The 24,573-nt window shown below is 44.4% G+C and overlaps 1 protein-coding gene across 1 annotated transcript in view; it reads right to left on the reverse strand.

Annotated features, from left to right (window-relative positions):
- LOC124802828 (centrosomal protein of 104 kDa) overlaps positions 1-24,573 on the reverse strand; it is a 455,266-nt gene that overhangs the window by 70,431 nt on the left and 360,262 nt on the right. The window contains exon 10 of the mRNA XM_047263836.1: positions 7,275-7,516. Within this exon, the coding sequence (XP_047119792.1) occupies positions 7,275-7,516 (242 nt within the window). The remainder of the gene's footprint in view (positions 1-7,274; positions 7,517-24,573) is intronic.

A 24,573-nucleotide genomic window follows, 5' to 3' on the forward strand; every position in this document is an offset into this window, starting at 1 on the left:
GACAGTGTAATAAACTATTTGTGAAGCTACGCATCCAGGATAAGACCTTCAATTTTCAATTAGACACTGGTGCGTCTGTGACTCTCATAAATAGTGCTACATATGCGACTATCGGCCGCCCTAAACTTTCAGCGGCAAAACATTCTTTGGCTACTTATAGTGGAGAACAAATTCCTGTGTTAGGTGTATGTAGCGTGCCAGCCACATTCCGTGGCAATACAAAAACAGTTTCATTCACAGTGCTCCGCGCTACAGACAGTGTAAACATTTTCGGATTAGACTGTTTTGACTTGTTTGGGCTGTCTATCCAAGACAATGTGTTGCAAATTAATTCTGTTGTTGTTCCTCAAGACAGCATAACCGATTTGTGTAAACGATACAGTGACATATTTAAAGACGAACTAGGTTGTGCTGCGAACTTTGCCGCTCATATTACGTTAAAAGATAATGCTCAGCCTCGATTTTGTCGTGCTCGTCCAGTGCCTCACGCCCTCCGGGCACCTGTAGAAGATGAACTTCGTCGTTGGCAAAACAACGGTGTTATTCAACCCGTTTCAGCGAGCCAGTGGGCTTCTCCCTTAGTTATTATAAAGAAACCGTCTGGCAAGTTACGTTTGTGTGCTGATTTTAAGTCGACAGTTAATCCTCAGACTGTCATTGATTCTTTTCCTTTGCCTAGACCCGACGAGCTGATGGATAAGTTAGGGGAAGCTCGTTTCTTTTCCAAAATTGATCTCCGTGAAGCATATTTGCAATTGCCCCTCGACGAGCAATCACAACAGTATTTTGTCATAAACACGTCGTTGGGGTTGTTCCGTTTTCTGCGTTTGCCTTTTGGTTGTGCGTCAGCTCCAGCTGTTTTTCAGCGTTTTTTGTCACAACTTCTGGCTAATGTGCCATCGTGTTGCAACTATTTAGACGATATTGTTGTGTCTGGTCGGACGCCTGCTGAACATTTCCGTAATTTGGAGTGTTTGTTTAAAGTGTTGTCTCAGGAAGGCCTACGTTGCAACATCGATAAATGTTCATTTTTCCTTACGGAGATGGAGTATCTGGGACATGTTATTAATGCTCAAGGCATTCATCCCTCCCAGTCACATTTAGCAGCTATTCGTGATTTGCCCGCCCCTCGCAATCTGCATGAATTGCAAGCAGTTCTTGGCAAATTGACGTATTATATTAGGTTTATACCTAATGCATCACAGATTGCTGCACCGTTGCATCGTCTCCGCCGTAAGAATGTTCCGTTTGTGTGGTCAGCTGATTGCCAATCAGCCTTTCAGCAGCTTAAAGAGGCTTTATTGAATGATCGTTGTCTGGTCCATTACGACCCTAACAAGCCTCTGGTGTTAGCTTGTGATGCCTCTTCTTTCGGCCTCGGTGCTGTGTTGTCTCACCGAGTCGGTAACACCGAACGTCCTATTGCGTTCGCATCTAAATTGCTAAACAAAGCTCAGAGTAATTATAGCCAATTGGACAAGGAAGCGTTGGCTATTGTGTTCGGTGTCACAAAATTCCATCACTACCTCTATGGTAGACCATTCTATTTAGTAACAGATCACAAGCCCCTGACGTCACTGTTTCATCCGTCTAAACCAGTTCCTCAGCGGACAGCTCAGAGACTACAACGTTGGGCTCTTTTGTTATCACAATACCAGTATGAGATACTGTATCGCCCTACAGCTCAGCATGCAAACGCTGACGCGCTTTCTAGATTGCCAATTGCTGCAGATGATGTCTTCGATTCCTCTGACGACTCTTGCCATCAGATTGACGCCGATGAGCATCAATCCCTCCGGGATTTTCCGATTGATTATCGTCAGGTGGCACGTGAGACAGCTACGGATCCTCATCTGAGTTTACTATTACGTTTTGTTCAACGTGGTTGGCCGTCCAAGGCAAAGGACATATCAGATCCTGTGGTTCGTCGCTATTATCCGCAACGTCATCTGTTGTCTGTTTCGCACGGAGTTTTGCTGTTACGCACCGAGAATGACCAGCTTCGTGTAGTGGTTCCCCAAGTGCTCCAATCCTAGGTCCTCAACTTGTTGCATCAAGGTCATTGGGGAGTGGTCCGCACCAAGCAGCTTGCCCGCCGTCATTGTACATGGATCGGCATTGATAAGCAGATTACGCAGATGTCTACAGATTGTTCGACATGTGCCGAACACCAAGCTGCTCCGCCTCAACGCTATTTTGAGTGGGCACGCCCTGCCGGTCCCTGGCAGCGAGTACATATTGATTTCGCTGGTCCATATTGGCATTCTCGTTGGCTCATCGTGATAGATGCATTTAGTAATTTTCCGTTTGTTGTGCCCATGCAGTCTACAACGTCTGCACAAACTATATAGGCGTTGACTTCAATTTTTTGTATTGAGGGTCTTCCAGAAGTTTTAGTGTCTGACAATGGTCCACAATTTACCTCTGCTGAATTTGAAAGTTTTTGTTCTGCCAGTGGCATTCGCCATGTTCTTACTCCGCCCTTCCACCCTCAATCGAATGGTGCAGCGGAACGTTTCGTATGCACATTCAAGGATCATATGGACCGCCTTCGTGCTACGCACTCTCGTCAGCAGGCCCTCATCACGTTCCTGTCGTCGTACCGGACCACGCCACGCGACGGCCCTTCGCCTGCGGAACTTCTCCACGGCCGTCATCATCCCACCCTACTACGGTTGTTGCACCCCCCGGATCGACCCGCCGCTTCTGAGCATCGCACGCGTTTTCAGCGCAATGGCGCCGTTTTTTTCTGAGTTTATCACGGTCGCCGTCGTTGGGAACGTGGTACCGTGATAAGTGTCCAGGGTCGCGGTTTTTATACTGTTCGAGGTGCTACTAGGGTGCACAGGAGGCATCAGAACCAGTTGCGCCGCGCTGGCCGCCCGGATTCTGCTGCTCGTTCTTTGTCCACAGATTTGGTCCGCGGCGGGTTCCAGCCTCGCCTTCCGACTTCGCTGCCGCCCCCAGGGCAGCAGCAGCAGCCGTCGCCGCTACCACGCCGACAGCCCGTCCCGTTGATGCCTCCCGCGCAGCTTCATCCGGGAGCACCCCAGGTGGTCGCTCCGGCACCTGCGGTCCCTCTTCAGTCGCCACCGCCTTCGGAGCTGATGGACGTCGACCCCTCAGCAGGGCCGCCTTCCCAAGCGGTGGCTGTGCAGCCTGTCCTGCAGCCGCTTTCCTTGGGCACCCCCAAGGAGTCTGACACCGCAGCGCCTTGTCCGGCGCCCACTCAGCAGCCGTCGACGCAGCGTCAGGAGACGCTGCCTCTCTTCGTGGGTCCCGACGCCCCGTCGCGTCCAGTACCAGAAGCTGCGCCCGTGGTCACAGGCGTGCACCCTTACCTCGGTTTTCAGTCGGTGTTTCCCGAGGCCCCGCGCAGCCAATGCTGGGGTGCGGACCGGGGACTGCCACCGACAAGTCTCCGCCCCGGTCTCTTCTGCTACGCCTGCGGCCAGACCCCTCCCCCACCGTCGACGCTCGCCACGTCATTATTCAACGACGGTGCGGCGATTTGGGGGGGAGGAGTGTTATATCCTAGCCAGTAATGCCACCCGAGCCCACTGCCAAAAGGTTGGCAGCATCAAAGTCCGGACGCCGTCCACATAAGCAGCGCCAGCGAGACAGGAAATCGCCGCAAGTCTGCGCGTGCCACCGCTGGCTTCTGGTTTCTTAAGCGCTGGAGTCGCGAGTGCTAGGACAGTTCTGTATTCGCCGCTCAGTGGTATACTCGCCACCGAATTGTGTACTTGCTAGTCAGTTGTGTGTTCATCGCAGCAGAGTTGTTGTTTGTCGTCAGCCGACGCTGACCTAGCCGCTCCGACTCGAACTAGACAGATTTCTGTAGACACAGAGTTCCCTACTGTGTTTCTGTATCTTTGTTAATAAAGATAAGTACCGACTTTTATTTAATCAGAGTGTTTGGGTTTTCATCTTTCTGTTCACTGTTCCAGCGGACCGGTCGGCCCGCTATTAAAAGTGTGGCGGTGACTTCGTAAGCTGTTTCTACAGCGAATTGTTTGTCGCTACGAACGCCGCCACAAAAAAGAGAGCCTGGATGGAAAGTACGATTTTTATGAAGTGGTTTCTGGACGTTTTTGTACCCTCTGTAAAAGCTCATCAGCTAAAGAATGGGAAGAGGGAGAAAACACTACTTCTCCTTGACAATGCACCAACTCATCCGTCATGTGATATTTTAAACAAAAAAGACGAGTTCATAAAGGTAATATTACTTCCACCTTACGTAACCTCCTTATTACAGCCCATGGATCAAGTTGTTATTGAGACTTTCAAACGATATTACAGGAAAGAATTGTTGCGTAAGTTATTGTTAGAAAGAGAAGAGGATGGAGAAGAAATCATAAGAATATTGACTTGAAAGACACATCCTACATGATCAGCGCAGCATGGAATAGTGTAAAGGAAGAGAGTTTGAAGAAAGCCTGGAATAAAATTTTGGACACAGAAGAAAATTCACAAGGTATGATTGAAAATGACGAACAGATTTATATGTCCGAAATTCTCGGTATGCTAAAAGAAATAGATTGCCACGAATGTGATGAAGAAGATGTTCATGAATGGATGAATATCGACGATGCAGATCCAGGACACCAAATCATGCAGGACAGCGAAATTGTAAATGTCATCACTGATAAAGATGACGCCGCCAGCATCTCATCAATCAGTACTCCAGAAAGTGAAGATGAAAGTATACCAATAGCTTCTGAGCCATTCACTTGTTTAGATACTGCCTTGCTATGATTTGAAGCCCAAGATGAAAGTGACCAGTTTCAGATATCTGTAATGAAAGAAGTATGTGACTTAGCTGCTCGTAAGCGTGTAGGCTTGCTTAGACAGACCAAAATAAATGATTTTTTTAAATGTTAATTTTGTATACTGTGTGTATTGTTCATGCAAAATGCATGTGTAATACGTATATATTTTTGTTTAATAAACTGTGCCACATACTATACATTCCTACTGAAGTTGCCTTTGTATGTTACTATGTAATACTAAAAGAGATGCCTGTTTTTATGAATAAATTTACTGTACAGTACTTCTTTTTGGCAAATAAACATGTACAGTTTGATTATCCAAACAAACCAGTTTTCTGAACACCCATGGCCCCCAATTACTTCGGATAATCGACGCTCTACTGTAATATTTATTTTGGAATTTTAATCATGGTCATATTTCTTTAGGACACATTGTAAGGTGCAAATAAGGCTCACACATGTGAAAAATTTAACACAATTTTTTTATTTAAAATGGATTTGCAACCATTTAAGCTTACTCCATTCTTTCTTGTATATTTCATTTTATTTAATCTTTTTCTTTCTTTATAATACAAACTTTTTCTGATTTAACTCTTGTGAAGCTTGACATGTACTTTTTTCTATCTTACACTGTCCTAGGTATTGTGTATGGTCCTCCTATTTGTCCCCACTCTTTTTATTTATTTATTTATTTATTTGGTCCAGTAAATAATTCTAGGTTATTGTTTGCCCATTTAATAAGGATAATTTATGTTACAGTAGTTAATAAGTGAGGCTACAAGTCAAACAAAATCAAAGTAAATAATGATGTAAGAATATTATAATATCTGCTTTTTATTAACACTATAATGTCTTTAATTATAGTGTATTTCATTCTGCCCCTCTTTTCTTCTTCCAAAATTTTTCTCTCTAGATCATTTTTCTTCATACAATACTTTTAGTTACTTTGCAAACAAACTTTTGTTTATTCCAAGCTATATCCCTGGCTCTGTTGATCTCTTGCCAATACTTGCAGGGTTAATAAAATGTTTACAATTCTGGATGCATTTTTTCCTCACAGAAAGAAGAAGGAGGTGCTTAAGAAGAGTGACTACACAAGGCACAAGGAATTACTATCTGGAGATTGCAACAGTGTATTTTTTCAGGCATTATGGTTCACACTTCTCCTCAACATGACACTTTCAACAGAAGTCCTCATCAACTCTGTGGGATGTCTGCAAACTTTATTAATTATTGGCAAGGTAATATTGCTGTCCAAGAAGTGGGAAATTTACACCTCACTTTTTCATCTCAATTAGGCATTGGCTTTGTAAAATTCATCATCGTATTGCCAGGTTTTGGCTCCATAATGGCCATGTCTTGTCTTTAATCATCCAATGTCTGATATCCATTACCAAACTTGCAACATACAGATCAATATTCACCAGAGGATGAAAAGCTCATGTATTTTTCAGTAGGAACACTGCACGCTGTCATGCCACCTTCCTATTTAGCAATGTCTCTCATGTAAACTGCATTTTAGTTCCTGAAAATACATACCCGGTAACAAATTTCTCATTATTATTATTATGAATTTAATTATTTCTTTTGATGATGTTTGATGACATTTCTCTTGAAGATGTTGGGTTATAAATTTTGTGGATATTGGAATATAGATGGCTTCTCCTTATGATATATTTATAGGTACAGTGTTTCAGGATTGCCAACTCTTGTTTTATTGGCACATATGTTCCTGCCAGGATGGAAGAGTTGTTAGGGAAACAGAATTCCAGTTTGTTTTCCGATTACAGCTTTGCTGTCTGTCATACATTTTATTTCAATTTTAAGTGAATAAATCACCACTTTATGAAATAAAGAATAGTTTTGCAAAGAATAATAAAGTAATTTTTCTTATATTACCACATCGCTTAAGCATACCATAAATGATTCAGGCAGTCATTAGCTAGACACCTTTGAAGACAGAATAACTGTGTTGTGAAGTTACCAATAATATAGTAAGTGCTTAAAGAGGTTCTTGCTAGACTGTGACAGGCAAGTCCTACACATTGTTAATTCCACTTGCCCATTTCCAGTGCAGATATTCTTATTAAGAGGTGAGTTACACATCAGAACTACAGTGGAACGACAGTAAATAGAAATGTTGAAAATATTGTCATATTAATGATTTACTTTTCCTGCAAATTGGCAATGACATTAAACAGAAAAGTAATTTATCTGAATTATTTATGAGTCAACTTGATGTATTTATTCATTTTAAGTTCTTGATGATGAACACACACACAAAAATACTGAAGATTTGTTACACATATATCAGGATTACATTTATTATTTATATCTTTTATGACCTGGGTAAAAGTTGTTTAAAACAATGAAAATTTCTTAACATGTATTTTGTACTTACCATTTTAAAACTAGAGTGTGTAAGCTTTATCTTTACACTGTATGAACAACTAAAGATAATTTCCAATAATAAATTATGTAAAGAACACATTTAATTTTTACCTGGTAGGAACAAATTCTGAGAAAAACAGCCTAATATTTTCAGCTGCCAAACTGTAGACGGAATATACCTTATCCCTGAGTGCCCTGTGTAATAAGAAAATTGCAGCCCTTGCGATTTTGTTTGGTGAAGCAGTTGGTTGCTCTGGATGTTTCTCTCCAGATGCATATGCCCGAAGCACATCTTTCAACTGCTGCAAACCCTCCTCCTTGTCTGAATACTGCTTTGAGTAGAACTTCTCAACCTAAAAGAGTGATACAGCTGATTAATTTTTACTTACAACTGCCTCATCTCCTTCAACAATAGGAAAGAAAACAACATATTCAAATATACTACTGTGAAACATCATGTTGTGAATAAAATAAACTCAGTCATACAATCATAAGGGATAAGATGGTCAACTGTTCACTGTGTGTATTGTCATTCATAAGTTGTAAGATGGCTAACATTTCACAACAATCCATTTTCTGTCCTGCAGAACAGTTTATGGAATCTTCCTACAAAGGAATTTTGTTAGTATGGTACAAACACTACAGTGTGAGGAAGTTTCCAGGAAATTTCTACATAAGTGCATAATGCTTGCAATATTTTTTATCCTGCACTGTTTAGTTGTTCCACATTTCCCTACCTGTCATTTACGCACACATAATTCAGGTCTGCTTTTCAGGAGGAGGGGCCTGTTTAGTGTAATGTCACCCCCTTCCCTGTTTTATATCATATTATTTGCACTTGATACAGTCTGCTGCACATAAGTGGGAAATTATTCACCTATGGATAACAGGAGGCAGGCAGTTACTTGTTTAATTATATTAATGCCACAAATGGAATTACATAGAACCTGTAGTAAATGCCAAAGTATAATAGATAGTGCCTGGGATGAACTGGCTTTATACACAAAAGGAACCATGAAGTACTTGTTGGTGATCTGTGGAAATCCTTCCTTAAAACACAAATGATGCATAATGTGTGTATGCCAAGAAGAGCACTATTTCTCAGTGACGATATCTTACTGTGAAAGGCTTACGATTGGCAGAAGGGACTAGTCACAGCCAGCTTTCTACACTAGGGAAAAACGTTCTTTCACTTAAACTTGCACCTCTGTAAAGCACCTGAAGACTCCTTGAGGGGTTAGCTTGTTTGCAAAACACTGAAAGTCATTATCTTCTCAAACAGAACCTTGAAAATACTTGATGGATCTGAGTAAGCGAAAATCCTCCTGGTTTTCAGAAGAAAGTTGGCATCCTGTGACAAGGAATCAAGAGGAAGAGAACTGCCCAGGAGGAATTGTCTATTGCCTGGAACTGATGTGTCATCAGCCATTGATAAGCTGCAATGAGAAAATTTCAGTGCTCTGGGAGTTTAAGAGGGGAAGACCTGGATCAGAATCAGAGAGCTGGAAAGTGAAAGGACTGTTTTTGGTAGCATGATGTGATTTGATGACCAACATTTCATGGACTTTTCTGGTGGAGACATCCAGTGAGGAGCAAGACTTCATAATGAGTCTTTCAGGAGACTTCACGTTAGGACTTCATCCCAAGACTTGGTAGTAAGGACTTGGTCTGCACTTGCCCTTGATGCTGATCTGATACCATGGTGACTTCAATTTACTCCATGTTGTTTTAAATCCCATTCCAATCTGCTGGATTTAATCCCAGTCCAATGCTTATTCTTATGACAATTAAACTTTGTTTTCTTATCTAAAGCCTGACTCTCATCTGACACTGCTTTTCCAGCCTGATCCCAATACTGATCCGAATAATGACTCTGTTACCAATGAGTCATTCTCATGACCATTGTTAACTGGTTCAAATACTCCCTTGGTCAGAAAAGTTCCAGGACAGTTTATTTTTTATTTCTGAGTTTGTAATACTAAACAGGAACAAATGTTGCTTTTATGTTACCAGGTATGTGCATATGTGTGTGTTTGAAATGATTTTGGCCATGTTTCCCTGCAAACTCACTAGGTGGCAGGGTTGTGCTTAGAAACACACTGTTTGGGTTCTTGGTGCATTAGTTATGGTGGCACAATAGATGCTGATTGTGATCAAAAGGTGAACAGTAAGTTCTGTGTTAAGCTCGCGAAAAGCCCTAGTGAAACACAGACAACATTAAGCAAGCATATGCAGGTGAGGCACTTTCAAGAAGTCATGTTTTTGAGTGGCACAAAAGGTTTTGTGACAGCTGCAAGATGATCTCACAGCTGGTCGCCTATCAACAGCACATACCAATGCAAATATGGGGCAAGTCAGGCAGTTATTGCAAGAAGACCATAATGTATCTGTCCATGCGATATCAGAGGAACTTAATTTGAATCATGATGTGTGTCACATTTTATGCAAAGATTTAGGGAAATGGAAACTTAACACAAAATTTGTTTCTCACCACTAACAAATGAACAGAAAGGGGAAAGACAAAGGATATCTGCTGAACTACTGCATAGAGCCAGGCATGATCCCACATTTTGGTCAAAGATTTTTGCTGGTGATGAAAGTTGTGACCCTCACACAAAGCTTCAAGGTCAGGCTCCAGCTCTTGGCTGCGATACAAGTGCATCTACAGAACAACAAGTTAAGAGTTTATCCTTTTCTGTGTTTTCCTCATAGTATATTTATTAAATTTCACATGTGTTTCTCTATTTAAGAGGGTTAATCTCGGGTTTTTGTAAATGTAAATTCATTCAGTCTGTAGCACAGTAGATGCTTATTTGTTTTGTTTTGAAAGCAACTGTCCATTTATTTAATATAATGGGAGGAAACATTCCACGTGGGAAAAATTATATATAAAAACAAAGATGAGGTGACTTACCGAACAAAAGCGCTGGCAGGTCGATAGACACACAAACAAACACAAACATACACACAAAATTCAAGCTTTCGCAACAAACTGTTGCCTCATCAGGAAAGAGGGAAGGAGAGGGGAAGACGAAAGGAAGTGGGTTTTAAAGGAGAGGGTAAGGAGTCATTCCAATCCCGGGAGCGGAAAGACTTACCTAAGGTAAGTCTTTCCGCTCCCGGGATTGGAATGACTCCTTACCCTCTCCTTTAAAACCCACTTCCTTTCGTCTTCCCCTCTCCTTCCCTCTTTCCTGATGAGGCAACAGTTTGTTGCGAAAGCTTGAATTTTGTGTGTATGTTTGTGTTTGTTTGTGTGTCTATCGACCTGCCAGCGCTTTTGTTCGGTAAGTCACCTCATCTTTGTTTTTATATATAATGTCCATTTATTTAGTAAGCCAGTCAGTCAGGCTCCAGCTCTCAGCTGTGATATGAGTACATCTACAGAGTGTTAACAGAACCTTCTGTCGGTTCTTATATTTATATTTTTATTTATTTACTGTGCAATTTTTTACTTTTTCGTTGCATTACCACCACACTGTCAAATATGTTACTTACTGCATGTTTCTGCTTCAGTCTAGACATGTTACTTCTCTTCCAGTGTTATCTGCAAACATTGTAACTTCTTTGGTGACAATACTCAGTGAATGCCTGAAGATGGCCTTGTAAGCCGAAAACCGGTTAACACAATAAAAGTAATACTGTGGAACAAAATCAAACTGGTGCTTTTCATTTATTAAGTGTTTATCCTTTCCTGTGTTTTTCACATAGTATATTTATTAAATTTTGTGCATGCTTCTCTGTTTAAGGGGGTTAACATCGCATTTCTGTAAGTGAAAATTCATTCAGTTTTTAGTGCAACTGCTCGTTAACACATCTGCATCCATTGGTGACACAACAAGGTAGCATGTCACTTATCTAGGATTGTCTGCTTTTATAGTTCATTTCTTCTGTTAGTCTTGATAGGTCAGATAGGATGTGTGCATGCTGTGTGCAGATGCAAGAGGAGCTGGCTGCCATTCATGAACTGTGTTGCTGCTGTTGACTATGGTCAATCACCTTCAGGCCACTGGGGTGTAATGGTGGTGGACAATATAGCATGTAACATAGGACACCTCAGCTCTCACTTGTTTTGCCTGCAGGCTCTGCTTCCAAGGCACCTCCCAGAGCACACGACATAGTGGATCAGCCCTCACAGCAGGGTGAGTGGCGGGTGGTAACATGTTCGTGTCAAGGATGCGTAGTGCGGTGGTGGTGGTGGTGGTGGTGTGTTGGGGCTTATGGGCGCACAACATTGAGGTCATCAGCGCCCTGACACACATTAAAAGGAACAAATGTGGACAGACCTAAGAAAACTAAAGCACACACTCAAAGAAAGCAGGAAAAGAAGGAAAATGCTACATAAGAAAGTAAAACCTAAGGAAAGGGGAAACATAGCAACAAGAATGTCACAGGAAATTGTTATTGGCTGGCCACTTACATAAAATATGGGCGAGCTTATCACACAGTGAGCAAATTAAAATCCTCTCCGCCAATGTGGAGACTGGCCACCTGGCCTCACCCGTTCAGCCTGTAAGTGAATAGATGGCTGGTCCTTCAGCAGGATCTGAGCGGTCACATGCAGGGGAGGGGTTTATGGGTTACTGGAAACTCCAATGTTAGGCATGTTATGGAGCCCCTTGGACAGATAGTGTTCAGGGCTAGAAAGAAAGTCAATGTGTACTCGGTATGTCTGCTGAGGGGCCTCATCTGAGATGTGGAGGTAATCTTGCCTGTGGTTATTGAGCGTGCAGGGTGCAGTCGTCTGCATGTTGTGGCTCATGTCAGCACCAACGATGCTTGTTGCATGGGTTCTGAGACAATTCTCAGTTTGTGTAGGTGGCTGGTGGAGGTGGTGAGGGCTGCTGACCTCACATGTGGGATAAAAGTACAGACTGCAATATGCAACATCATCCCCAGAGTTGATCGGGGTCCTTTGGTTTGGAGCCAAGTGGAGGATCTCAACCAAAGGCTTTGTCAACTCTGTGATGGTCTTGGCTGCAGATTTCTAGACCTACATTACCTTGTGGGGATTTGTAGGCATCTCCTTGATAGATCAGGGGTGCACTACACAATGGAAGCAGCTACTTGGGTAGCAGAGTACTTGTGGAGTGTACATGAGGGATTTTTAGGCTAGGCGGTAGTTTGAAGTGCTCTAAAGAACACTCGCTAGTTGATTCACAGCTAGGGAAGTCAAATGGGGTTCAGAATAAATACGCTTCAACTGTCACAATTTTATCAGTAAACTGTCAAAGCATTCACAATAAAGTTCCTGAATTTACTGCCCTCCAGGAAAGTTCTCACACTCAAATTATTCTTGGGAATGAAAGCTCACTGAAACCCAAAGTGGAAATCTCTGAGATATTTAGTGAGTCATGGAACGTACATTGGAAAGACAGATTAGAGGTCACAGGAGGGGGAGTGTTCATTGCAGTTGACAAAAACATTGTCTCTATTGAGGTTGAAGTTACATGTGACAGTGAAGTCATCTGATCATGTACAACAAATTCTCTTGTGACAGTTCTAGAGTCATTCAAAGAAAGTCTGCAGTCAATGGTGTGTAAATACTTAAATCATGCAATATTAGTTGGAGGTGACTCTAACCTGCCAAGTATAGACTCGGATGTCTATGGATTCATTGCAAGGGATACAGACAAAAGTCATATGAAATACTTTTGGACACATTTTCTGAAAAGTGCCTTGAGCACCTAGCTTGGCAGCCCAGATGCAATGGAAATATCTTAGACCTCATAGCTACAAATAGGCTGGACCTTATGAACAATGTCAGTATAGAAACGAGGATTAATGATAATTATGTCATTATAGCAACTACAATTATGAAAGTTAATGAATCACTCAAGAAGGCTAGGAGAGTGTTTCTGCTAGACAGAGCAGACAAGCAGTTATTAACATCTCACTTAGAGAGTGAATTGACATAACTTAGTTACAGTAAGATGGATGTAGAGGAATGTAACAATATTGTGAAAAGGAAAGTTGCTACTCACCAAATGGCAGAATGCTAAGCTGCAGATAGGCACAACAAAAAGACTATCACAAATACAGCTTTCAGCCAGTAAGACCTTCATCAGAATTAGACGGCAAACACACACATACACACTTAAGCAAACGCAACTTACACACACATGATTGCAGTCTAAGGCAACTGAGCCCACACTATGAGCAGCAGCACCAGTGCATGATGAGAGTGGTGACTGGTGGGGGTAAGGAGGAGGCTGGGGTGGGGAGGGGGAGGGATAGTAGGGTAGGCATGGTGGCCAGTGACATGCTGTTGAGTAATGCGGAGGGACAAAATGGAAAGAGGGTAGGGCAGCTATGTGCAGTCGGGAGGTTAGATGAATGGAGCGGAGAGGTGGGGAGAGGGGGAGGGGGGATAGCGGAAAAGGAGAGACGTAAAAAGACTGGATGTGATGTACGAATGAGGTCAGTTTAGAGCTGGAATAGGGATAGAGAAGGAGCTGGATGGGAGAGGGCAATGACCAATGAAGGTTGAGGCCAGGAGGATTACAGGACCGTAGGATATATTGCAGAGAAAGTTCATATCCGTGCCAATTCAGAAAAGCTGGTGTTGGTGGGAAGGATCCATATGCCACAGGCTGTGAAGCAGTCATTGAAACAGAGGATGTCATGTTTGGCAGCATGCTCAGCAACAGGATGGCCTACTTGTTTCCTGGCCACAGTTTGACACTGGCCATTCCTGTAGACAGACAGCTTGTTGGTTGTCATTCCCACATAGAAATGCAGCACAGTGGTTACAGCTTATCTTGCAGATCACATGACTGGTTTTACAGGTAGCCCTGCTTTTGATGGAATAGGTGATGTTAGTGACCAGACTGGAGTAGGTGGTAGTGAGGATGTATAAGACAGGTCTTGCATCTTGGTCTATTAGAGGGGTATGAGCCATGAGATAAGGGGTTGGGAACAGGGATTGTGTAGGGATGGATGGGTATGTTGTGTAGGTCTGGTGGATGGCGGAATACTACTGTGTGAGGGGTGGGAAGGATAGTGGGTGGGACATTTCTCATTTCAGGGCACAATGAGAGGTAGTCGAAAACCTGGCATAAAATGTATTTCAGTTGCTCCGATCCTGGGTAGTACTGAGTTACAAGGGGTATGCTCCCCTGAGGCTGGAGAGTGGGACTATGTGAGGTGGGAGGAGATTGCAAAGATAAGGCATAAGAGATTTGTTTTTGTACAAGGTTGGGAGGATAATTATGGTTTGTGAAGGCTTCAGTGAGACCCTCGGTATATTTCAATAAGGACCGCTTATCACTGCAGATGCAATGACCACTGGTGGCTAGGCTGTATGGAAGGGACTTCTTGGTATCGAATGGGTGGCAGCTGTCAAAGTGGAGGTATTGTTGGTGGTTTTGTCATATTTTTTCAGATGTAATTCTATGTTATTCATGTAATTTTTCACATTTCTTCCACCACCATGGATCCTTGCTCCTTCCATGTGCATCAATACAGAAACGTTTCTTTATCCCTAGCCAGAACCCAGTCCCACATACTGTTCCTGCATTGTTGCTTGGCTTATGGAATCCTCCCAAATGGCCTTACCATCAAATTACCCATCTCCGGCTTCCACTCCTCCTTAAAAAATGACCACCACGTGTTCAGATTCTGCCAATCCTTAGCCCTCACCAACATAGTCCTGCAAAACCATATCAACTAAGCCCAAACATCCTTGCAGTACCTTCTCTCAATCCACAAAATTCTCCTGCTATGCAATCCCAAATTCCTGGAACCCTTAACACACATCGAAACTCTTGCCTTCCAGGAACTAGAGAAATAGGCACAACACCACCTCGAAAAGCTCTCCAACCTGCTCACTTCCTACTCCCGCCTTGGAGTACGACTGTCCACTCCCTCTACAACAATTTCCAAACCTCCTCCACATCCCCTCGTGAACTGCAAGGATTATCTGGCAGAAGGACTTCATCAGCTGTCAGATACATCCACCTGCAAGCTTTACCACAGTGACCCCATTCCAGAAATCCAGCAGGATCTCCAGTCACTCCTCAGATCCTTAAGCCCTACCCAGAACCTCTCCCCAGGGTCCATCTCTCTGTTCACCCCTACCACTCCCTATTCTCCCACCTTCTACATGCTTCCTAAAATTCATAAATCCAATCACCCAGGGCACTCCTTTGTGGACAGTCACCATGCCCCCACTGAGAGAATCTCTGCTCCTATATACAAGACACCAACCATTTCCTCTACTGACTCTCCACAGTTCCTGTCCCTTTACCTGCTCATCACTTTTGATGCCACCTCCACTTACACTAATATCTCTAATGCCCATGGCCTTACCACTATTGAACACTACCTTTCCCAATGTCCAGCAGATTCCAAACCAACTACCTCCTTCCTAGTTGCCATGACCTACTATACACATCAAAAAAAGTTTTGCATCACCTCGGTTCCAGAACCTGTACAGAAAATTGGAATAGAGTTCAACATAACCATCATTTACACCCTTGTTATTGCTCATGAAAATCACACGTTGCATATTTTACCACCATACAGTGAGACCTTCAAAGGTGGTGGTCCAGATTGCTGTACACACCAGGACTTCTAATACCCAGTAGCACGACCTCTTACATTGATGCATGCCTGTATTTGTCATGGCATACTATCCACAAGTTCTTCAAGGCACTGTTGGTCCAGATTGTCCCACTCCTCAACGGTGATTCAGCACAGATTCCTCAGAGTGGTTGGTGGGTCATGTCGTCCGTAAACAGCCCTTTTCAATCTATCCCAGGCACATTCAATAGGTTTCATGTCTGGAGAACATGGTGGCCACTCTAGTTGAGCGATATCATTATCCTGAAGGAAGTCATTCACAAGATATGTGTGATGGGCACGTGAATTGTCGTCCATAAAAATGAATGCCTCACCAGTATGCTGCCGATATGGTTGCACTATTGGTTGGAGGATGGCTTTCACGTATTGTACAGCCTTTACGGCACCTAATGACCACCAGTGGCATACGTCAGCCCCACATAATGCCATCCCAAAACAGCAGGGAACCTCCACCTTGCTGCACTCGCAGTGTGTCTAAGGCATTCAACCTGACCGGGTTGCCTCCAAACACGTCTTTGGTGATTGTCTGGTTGAAGGCATAAGTGACACTCATTGATGAAAAGAACGTGATGCCAATCCTGAGTGGTCCATTTAGCATGTTGTTGGGCCCATCTGTACCACACTGCATGGTGTCGTGGTTGCAAAGATGGACCTTGCCTTGGATGTCGGGAGTGAAGTAGCACAACATGCAGCCTATTGTGCTTAGTTTGAGTGGTAACACAAAGTCCTGTGACTGCACAAAACGCAGTATTCAACATGGTGGCGTTGCTTCAGGGTTCCTCCAAGCCATAATCCATAGGTAGTGGTCATCCACTGCTTTAGTAGCCCTTGGGTGACCAGAGCGAGGCATGTCATTGACAGTTCCTGCCTCTCTGTATCTCCTCCATGTCCGAACAATATCACTTTGGTTCACTCCAAGATGCCCGGACACTTCCCTTGTTGAGAGCCCTTCCTGGCACAAAGTAACAGGGCAGACGCAATCGAACTGTGGTATTGACCATCTAGACATGGCTGACCTACAGACAACACAAGCTGTGTACCTTTTTCCTGGTGGAATGACTGGAACTGACGGCTGTCAGACCCCCACCATCTAACAGGCACTGCTCATGCATGGATTTTTACATCTTTGGGGACTGTGTCTGTGATACAATATCCACAGTCAGCGTGTATCTTCAGGATTTCTGGGAACTGGGGTGATGCAAAACCTTTTTTGATGTGTGTATAGCCTCACCCACAATTACTTCTCCTTTGACGGCATTACCTACAACAAATCCACGGTATGGCTATGGGCACCCACTTGGCACCATCCTATGCCACCCTATTCACAGGCCATCTACAGGAATCCTTCCTAAATACCCAGGATCCTAAACCCCTCACCTGGTATAAATTCACTGATGACATCTTTGTGATTTGGATCGAGGGAGAGGAAACCCTATCCACATTCCTCAAGAACCTCAACATCTGCTCCTCCATTTGCTTCACATGGTCCTGCTCAGACCTAGTTGTTGACCTCCATCTTAAAGATGGCTACATCAGTACTTCTGTCCATATCAGACCACTAACCACCAACAATACCTGCACTTTGACAGTGCCACTTATTCCATGTCAAGAAGTCCCTTCCATTCAGCCTAGCCACCTGTGCTCATCACATCTGCAGTGAGGAGTGGTCCCTTGATCAAAATACACTGAGGGTCTCACTGAAGCCTTCATAAACCATGATTATCCTCCCAACCTTATAGAAAAACAAATCTCTGTGCCTTATCTTTGCAATCTCCCACTACCTCACAACATCCCACAGTCCGGTCACAGAGGAGCATTCCTCTCGTAACTCAGTATCATCCGCAACTGGAGCAACTGAATTACATTCTCTGCCAGGGTTTCGACTACCTTTTGTCATGCCCTGAAATGAGACAATATACTCGTCCGTCCCTACACAACTCCTGCTCCCAGCCCCTTATCTCATGGCTCATAACCCTATAATAGACCTAGAAGCAAAACCTGTCCTATACAACCTCCCCCTAGCACTTACTCTAGTCCGGTCACAGACCTCTTCATTTCAGTGACTGCTTCACAGCTTGTGGCATATGGATCCTTGCCACCAACGCCAGCTTTTCTGAATTGTGCAGGTGGGAACTTTCCCTGCAATATATCCTCAGTTCCTGTAACCCTCCTGGCATCAATCTTCATTAGTCATTGTCCTCTCCCATTCCAGCACTACACAGCCTTCATTCCTTCATTGCACCCAGTGTTCTTATTTCTCTCCTTTTCCGCTATCCCCCCCCCCCCCCTCCCCACCTCTCCGCTCCATCCGTCTAACCTGCTGACTGCACATAGCTGCCCTACCCTCTTTCCACCTCGTCCCTCCACGTTCCCCAACAGCATGTCACTGTCTGCCATGCCTACCCTACTATCCATCCCCCTCTCCACCCCAGCCTCCTCCTTACCCCCACCCAGCTGCTAATCCTATCAAACGCCAGTGCTGCTGCTCATAGTGTGGCCTCAGCTGCCTGAGACTGCAGTCATGTGTGGGTGAGTTGCGTTTCCGTGAGTCTGTATGTGTGCATTTACTGTCTAATTCTGACAAAGGCCTTACTGGTGAAAGCAATATTAGTGACAGTCTTTTTGTTGTGCCTATCTGTGACTCACCATCTCCGCTATATGGTGAGTAGCAACTTCCTTTTTACGATACTGTTACATTCCATCCTGGCTGTAGAGGAATTATGGGCAAAGTTTAAGTAAATTGTAAATTGTGGTCTGGAGAGTTACATGTCTACTAAGTGGATGAGTGATGGAAAAGACCTGCCATGGTTTAATAACAAAATTCGCTGGATGCTGAGGAAGCAGAGTCTGCTGCACTCTAGATTCAAAAGGGGGCACACAAATTATGACAAGCATAGGTTAACAGAGATTCATGCATTTGTGAAAATATCTATGCACAACACATACAACAACTAGCACTGTCGGACCTTTGCAAAAAATCTGGCAGAGAACCCGCGAAAATTCTGATTGTATGTAATATTTGTAAGTGGGTCTCAGGCTTCCATTTAGTCCCTTATTGACCAGTCTGGTGTGGCAGTTGAAGATAGTGAAACAAAAGCCGAAGTTTTAAATTTCATGTTCCAGAAATCATTCACACAGGAGAACCATACAAACATATGTCATTTGATCATTGGATGAACTCCCATATGGGCGACATAGAAATAAGCATACCTGACTTCCAGAAACAATTGAAAGATTTGAAATCAAATAAATCAACAGATTTGTTTGGAATTCCAGTTCGATTTTACAAAGAGTGCTCTACAACATTGGCCCCTTACCTAGCTTGCATTTGTCGTCAATCTCTTACCTAACACTAAGTCCCAAACAATTGGAAAGAAGTACAGATAACTTCAATATATAAGAAAGGTAAAAGAATGGACCCGCAAAATTGCGGATTAATCTCCCTAACTGCTATTTGCTGCAGAATCCTTGACCATATTCTCAGTTTGAGCATAATAAACTTTCTTAAGACTGAGAAGCTTATGTCATGGTTTTAGAAAGCATCAGTCATGCAAAACTTAGCTTACCCTCTTCTCACATGGTATACTGAGAACCATGGATGAATGGCAAAAGGCAGATTCCATATTTCTAGATTTCTGGAAAGCATTTGACGCAGTGCCCCATTGCAGGCTGTTAACAAAGATATGAGTATACAGAATAACTTTGCAGATATATGAGTGGCTTAAATAATAGAACCCAATGAGTTGTCCTCAACAGCGAGTGGTCATCAGAGACAAGTGTATTGTCAGGAGTGCCCCAGGGAAGTGTGATAGGATGACTGTTGTTCTCTATATACATAAATAATTTGGCAGGTAGGGTGGGTAGCAATCTGCAGCTGTTTGCTGATGATGCTGTGGTGTGCAGTAAGGTGTCAAAGTTGAATGACTGTAGGAAGATACAAGATGACTCAGACTAAATTTCCACTTGGTGCGATGAATGGTAGCTAGCCCTAAATGTGGAAAAATGTAAGTTAATGCAGATGAGTAGGAAGAACAAACCTGTAATGTTCAGATTCAGTTTTACTAGTGTCCTGCTTGACACAGTCAAGTTGTTTAAATATCTGGGCATAATGTTGCAAAGCAGTATGAGGTGGAATGAGCACATGAAAACTGTGGTAGAAAAGGCAAATGGTCAACTTCAGTTTATTGGAAGAATTTTAGGAAAGAGTGGTTCACCTGTAAAGGAGACTGCATATAGAGTGCTGGTGTGACCTAGTCTTGAGTAATGCTTGAATGTTTGGGATCCTTACCAATTTGGATTGAAGGAAGTCATCAAAGCAATTCAGAGGGGGGCTGCTAGATTTGCTACCATTAGGATTGCACAACATGTAAGTGTTACAGAGATGCTTTGAGAACTCAAATGGGAATCTGTGGAGGGAAGGCAACATTCTTTTGAAGAAACTCTATTGAGAAAATTTAGAGAACCAGCATTTGATACTGACTGCCAAATGATTCTACTGCCATCAACATACATCTCATGTAAGGACCAGGAAGATAAGATACAAGAAATTAGGGCTCATACAGGTGCGTACAGACAGTCTTTTTCCCTCGCTGTATTTGCGAGTGAAATAGGAGGGGAAATGACAAGTAGTGGTACAGGGTACCCTCCGCCATGCACCATATGGTCACTTGTGGAGTATCTATTTAGATGTAGATGTAGATGTAGATGAACAAGTGCTGAATGGCGGAGTCCTGGATCACCAGCCTTAAAAAAAGTCAAACAACAATCTTTGAGAACAAAGACATTGTTGATCACTTTCTTTGATAGTAAAGGATTAGTTCGCCATCCGTATGTTCCTCCAGGTCAAACAGTGATCCAAACTCTTTACATCAGAGTCTTGAAACGTTTGGGACAAGCAGTTCAACATCACTGACCTAATTTGAGGCATCCTCAAGAATGGTTCTTACTGCACACAACACAAGACTCCATACTGCTTTATCTGTTACCGAGTATGTGGCCAGATGTTCTGTTATTGCCATCCCCCATCCACTATGTTCACCCAACCTCTTGCCTTGCAATTTTTTCTTTTTTTCACGAGATCATCCAGATATTGCAGACATTCAATGGGCTGTGAGAAATGAGCTTACAAGCATTGCAGTTGAAAATTTTCCTGCTTGCTTCCAAGACCTCCAAAACCTTGGCGACTGTGTATAGGTAGCTAAGGGGACTACTTCCATAGGAGCTAGGATCATTACTTGGTAAGTGCAATTTTCTGTTTTTAAAAAAACCTGGCCTGGAACTCTTCTGACCAGAGAGCTGACCGCTTCTAATGCTACTACGTAAATTGTGAATGTGTAAGCCATGCAGTTCTCACCCATGGACCACAGCACTAATCCTCTTGGCCTGCACAAAGGGAACAGGCCATTTAACCATGACAGCTTTCAGTCACCTGCCATGCACTGCCCACTGCCAGGGTTGATGGACAAACTGGCAACCCATGACACACAGCACTGCAGATTGATGGCATCTGACAGCCAACTCTGCACGGAAAATGGCCAAATGAAGATCTAACTGACACACCAGCTTCACGGGGACCCTATTTCTTCCATATCTGCCCAGTCCAAGCGCCCTGAGACCCTGTATTTAATGGTGTTTCTTGTCTTTTGTTGTTTTAATAAATTGCCTGTCTTCACCTCTCAATCATTCCATCTTGCCCATGGCCATTGAAGAGGTGAATTTTGGTTTGATTAATGCTGATGCAAAAGACACAAGAAATCACTTAACTTTTCCCTATTCTCCTGCTAAAATTTCCCATTCAACACAGGCTCAGTATTATGCAAGTTATCACAAGTTTCACATCCCAATCTCTATGCATCATGTGACTTCCTCTTAATTTTGTGTCTGAGTGATCTATCTCCTTATCCATATGGGTAAGCGTTGTAGGGTTGCCGAATCCAATGATGCACGCTACACCACATGTAATAAACAATATTTTTATTTCTCGTAAGCACACATATACAGTTGTTTACATTCTGAATTCTCGGTACACGTCCGTACACTTTCGCGCGCGACCACAGACTGGGGCAAAGAGCTTGCCAAAAACAAAGATATTAGCCGCGACTTGGTCGATAGTCGCCACATTAGCCCCCCCCCCTAGAGTGTGGAGCACAAACATAAATATTGGGGCATACATGTAAAGGGAACACCCAGGGGGGAGGGAGAGGGTGTTTAATCAGAAACCATACCTTACATTACATTACATTAGTAATTGAAGTCTTCAAGCCAGCGAGGGGGGCGGATGGTCCTGCCTGACCGGGTGAATCCTCGTACAGCAGTTGAGGGATCTGGGGAGGGGATGGTGGGTTGTGAGGGGCCAGGATAGCGGATCTGAATGCCTGTGGCAGTACGTAGGACTTTGACCGTTGATGGGTCAGTACCAACAGGCAAGGGGACAGACTGGAGGAGATGAATGTGAGTTAAGTTGTCACTGGGGAAGCTGGCTTGTTCGTAGAAGATGTACACATTACCCGGCTGCATAACAAAAAACACATTAGAGCTGCAAATAAGATCTGTGTTGACATTCACTACCACTTCCTGATACGGGTTGACAGAATCTCCACACGAGTCGTCATCGGTGACATCACACGCTCTGAGGCTGGTCCCTGATACATCACTGAATCCTAACAGGGGAGAGGCGAGGGGCTGCCTGTAGGAGGGTAAGTCGTCACACGCATCACTCTGCCTAGGAATGTCACACGCACCTGTAGCACTGTCACACGACTGGGAGTGGGGAACGTCACACGTGTGGGAATGGGCGTCACTCATCCATGGACTGTCGGTAGATGCCTCATGCGAGGTGGGTGCAGCAGGGGATGGGGTCTGACTGGGAGGGGTATCGGGCAGTTCTCCCAGAGTCCATGCAGGTTTGAGGCGGCAGACGGATACCGTTTGAGGCATGCTGTTAATGAGCACTTCGAACGTGTTGGTACGCCGTGATATGACTCTGTGCGGGCCCGTATATGGAGGTCTGAGTGCCGGTCGGATGGTGTCATCACGCACCATGACATGAGTGCACGACGCCAAGTCCTTATGCAGAAATACGGGAGGGGGCGTGTGTGGTCGAGGAGGCGGCACGCGGATGTTAGCAATTAGCTCCTTGACCTGCCCGACGAATGTCGAGTCGCAGATTTGATCTGGAGGAAGTGAAGGCTCAACTAACTCTGCTGGGAGTGTGAGGGGTTCTCCATACAGTACCTCTGCCAGGGATGCGCCAAGGTCCTCTTTGTACGTGGCCCGAACGCCTAACATTACCCATGGTAAGGCATCGGCCCACTCACCTCCGTGGCACATCAGGGAAGCTTTAAGCGTTCGGTGCCAGCGTTCCACAAGCCCATTGCTCTGGGGGTGGTATGCTGTAGTCCTAAATCGTTTCACCCCACACAGTTCACAAAGCTGTCGGAAGAGGGCAGACTCGAACTGGCGGCCCTGGTCGGTGGTGACAGAGACTGGGCAGCCGAAGCGCGAGATCCACATTAACAGCAGGGCTCGGGCCACTGCATCGGCTGTGATAGTAGTGAGAGGAATTACCTCTACCCAGCAGGTAAACCTGTCAATTGCGGACAGTATGTAACGGAAGGGGCCTGAGGGGGGTAAGGGCCCGACGATATCGATGTGTATGTGCTGGAATCTTCTTTTTGCCACATCGAACGTACCCATGGGGGGCTGTGCATGACGTCCTACTTTTGCGCGCTGACAAGCCACACATGCTCGTGCCCAACTGCGACACTGTTTTATCACCCCGCGCCAAACAAAACGTTCAGATACCAGACGTGCGGAGGCGCGAATGCCAGGGTGTGCCAAGTCGTGGATACTATTAAATATGTCCCGGCAGAGAGGTGCAGGAATCACCGGGCGTATGCGTCCTGTTGAAATGTTGCACCAGATGGGTGATGAAAACCCAGGAAGCGTCCGTAACTCTAGTTTGAGTCCTGTTTTGATATCGGAACGCAATGCTGCGAGTTCAGTATCCTCTGTCTGCAATTTAGGGAGCTCACTGAGGTCCAGTTGTGAAGATAAAACCGACACCCGAGACAGAAAATCAGCGACGACATTGTCTGCGCCTCTGACGTAACGTATGTCATTCATAAACTGACATATAAGGTCCATATGCCTAAAACGTCTTGGGGATGAGTCCTTACCTGGGTTACGGAAAGCGTAAACCAATGGCTCGTGGTCGGTAAATACCACGAGATGGCGACCTTCGATATCGTCTTGGAAATATTTGATAGCAGCGTAAATAGCAAACAGTTCCCAGTCGAAGGTCGACCATTTACGTTGGGAAGCGGTCAGTTTGTGGGAGAAAAATCTGAGCGGCTGTACAACAGAACCCACGGATTGCTGAAGTACTGCCCCCACTGCTGTATCACTTGCGTCTGTAGTAAGCGAGATGGGAGCATCAGGAATGGGGTGAGCAAGCGTAACAGCTGTCTGTAAGGCTGACTTTAGATTATCAAATGCGCGACGCATATCTGGAGTCCACGTGACCGCCCGAGACCCTGATGTGTTTTTTCCTGCGAGGGCATCCGTCAGTGGGGCTTGTATGTCGGCGGCGCGGGGAATATGTTTACGGTAGTAATTTACCGTTCCAAGGAAGCGGCGGAGGCCCTGAAAATCTTTGGGCAAAGGCACCGTACTAATGGCCTCCACCCGTTCAGTTAGGGGGCGGATGCCGTCGCCCGAAACTCTGTGGCCCAGAAAAGTGACACTGGTGCGGCGGAGTTGTGACTTAGTATTGTTCACTGCGATACCATTTGCTTTTAATAGTTGGAGCACTGTATTTAAATGTTGT

This window comes from Schistocerca piceifrons, chromosome 6, assembly GCF_021461385.2.
Source record: "Schistocerca piceifrons isolate TAMUIC-IGC-003096 chromosome 6, iqSchPice1.1, whole genome shotgun sequence".
Lineage (NCBI taxonomy): Eukaryota > Metazoa > Arthropoda > Insecta > Orthoptera > Acrididae > Schistocerca > Schistocerca piceifrons.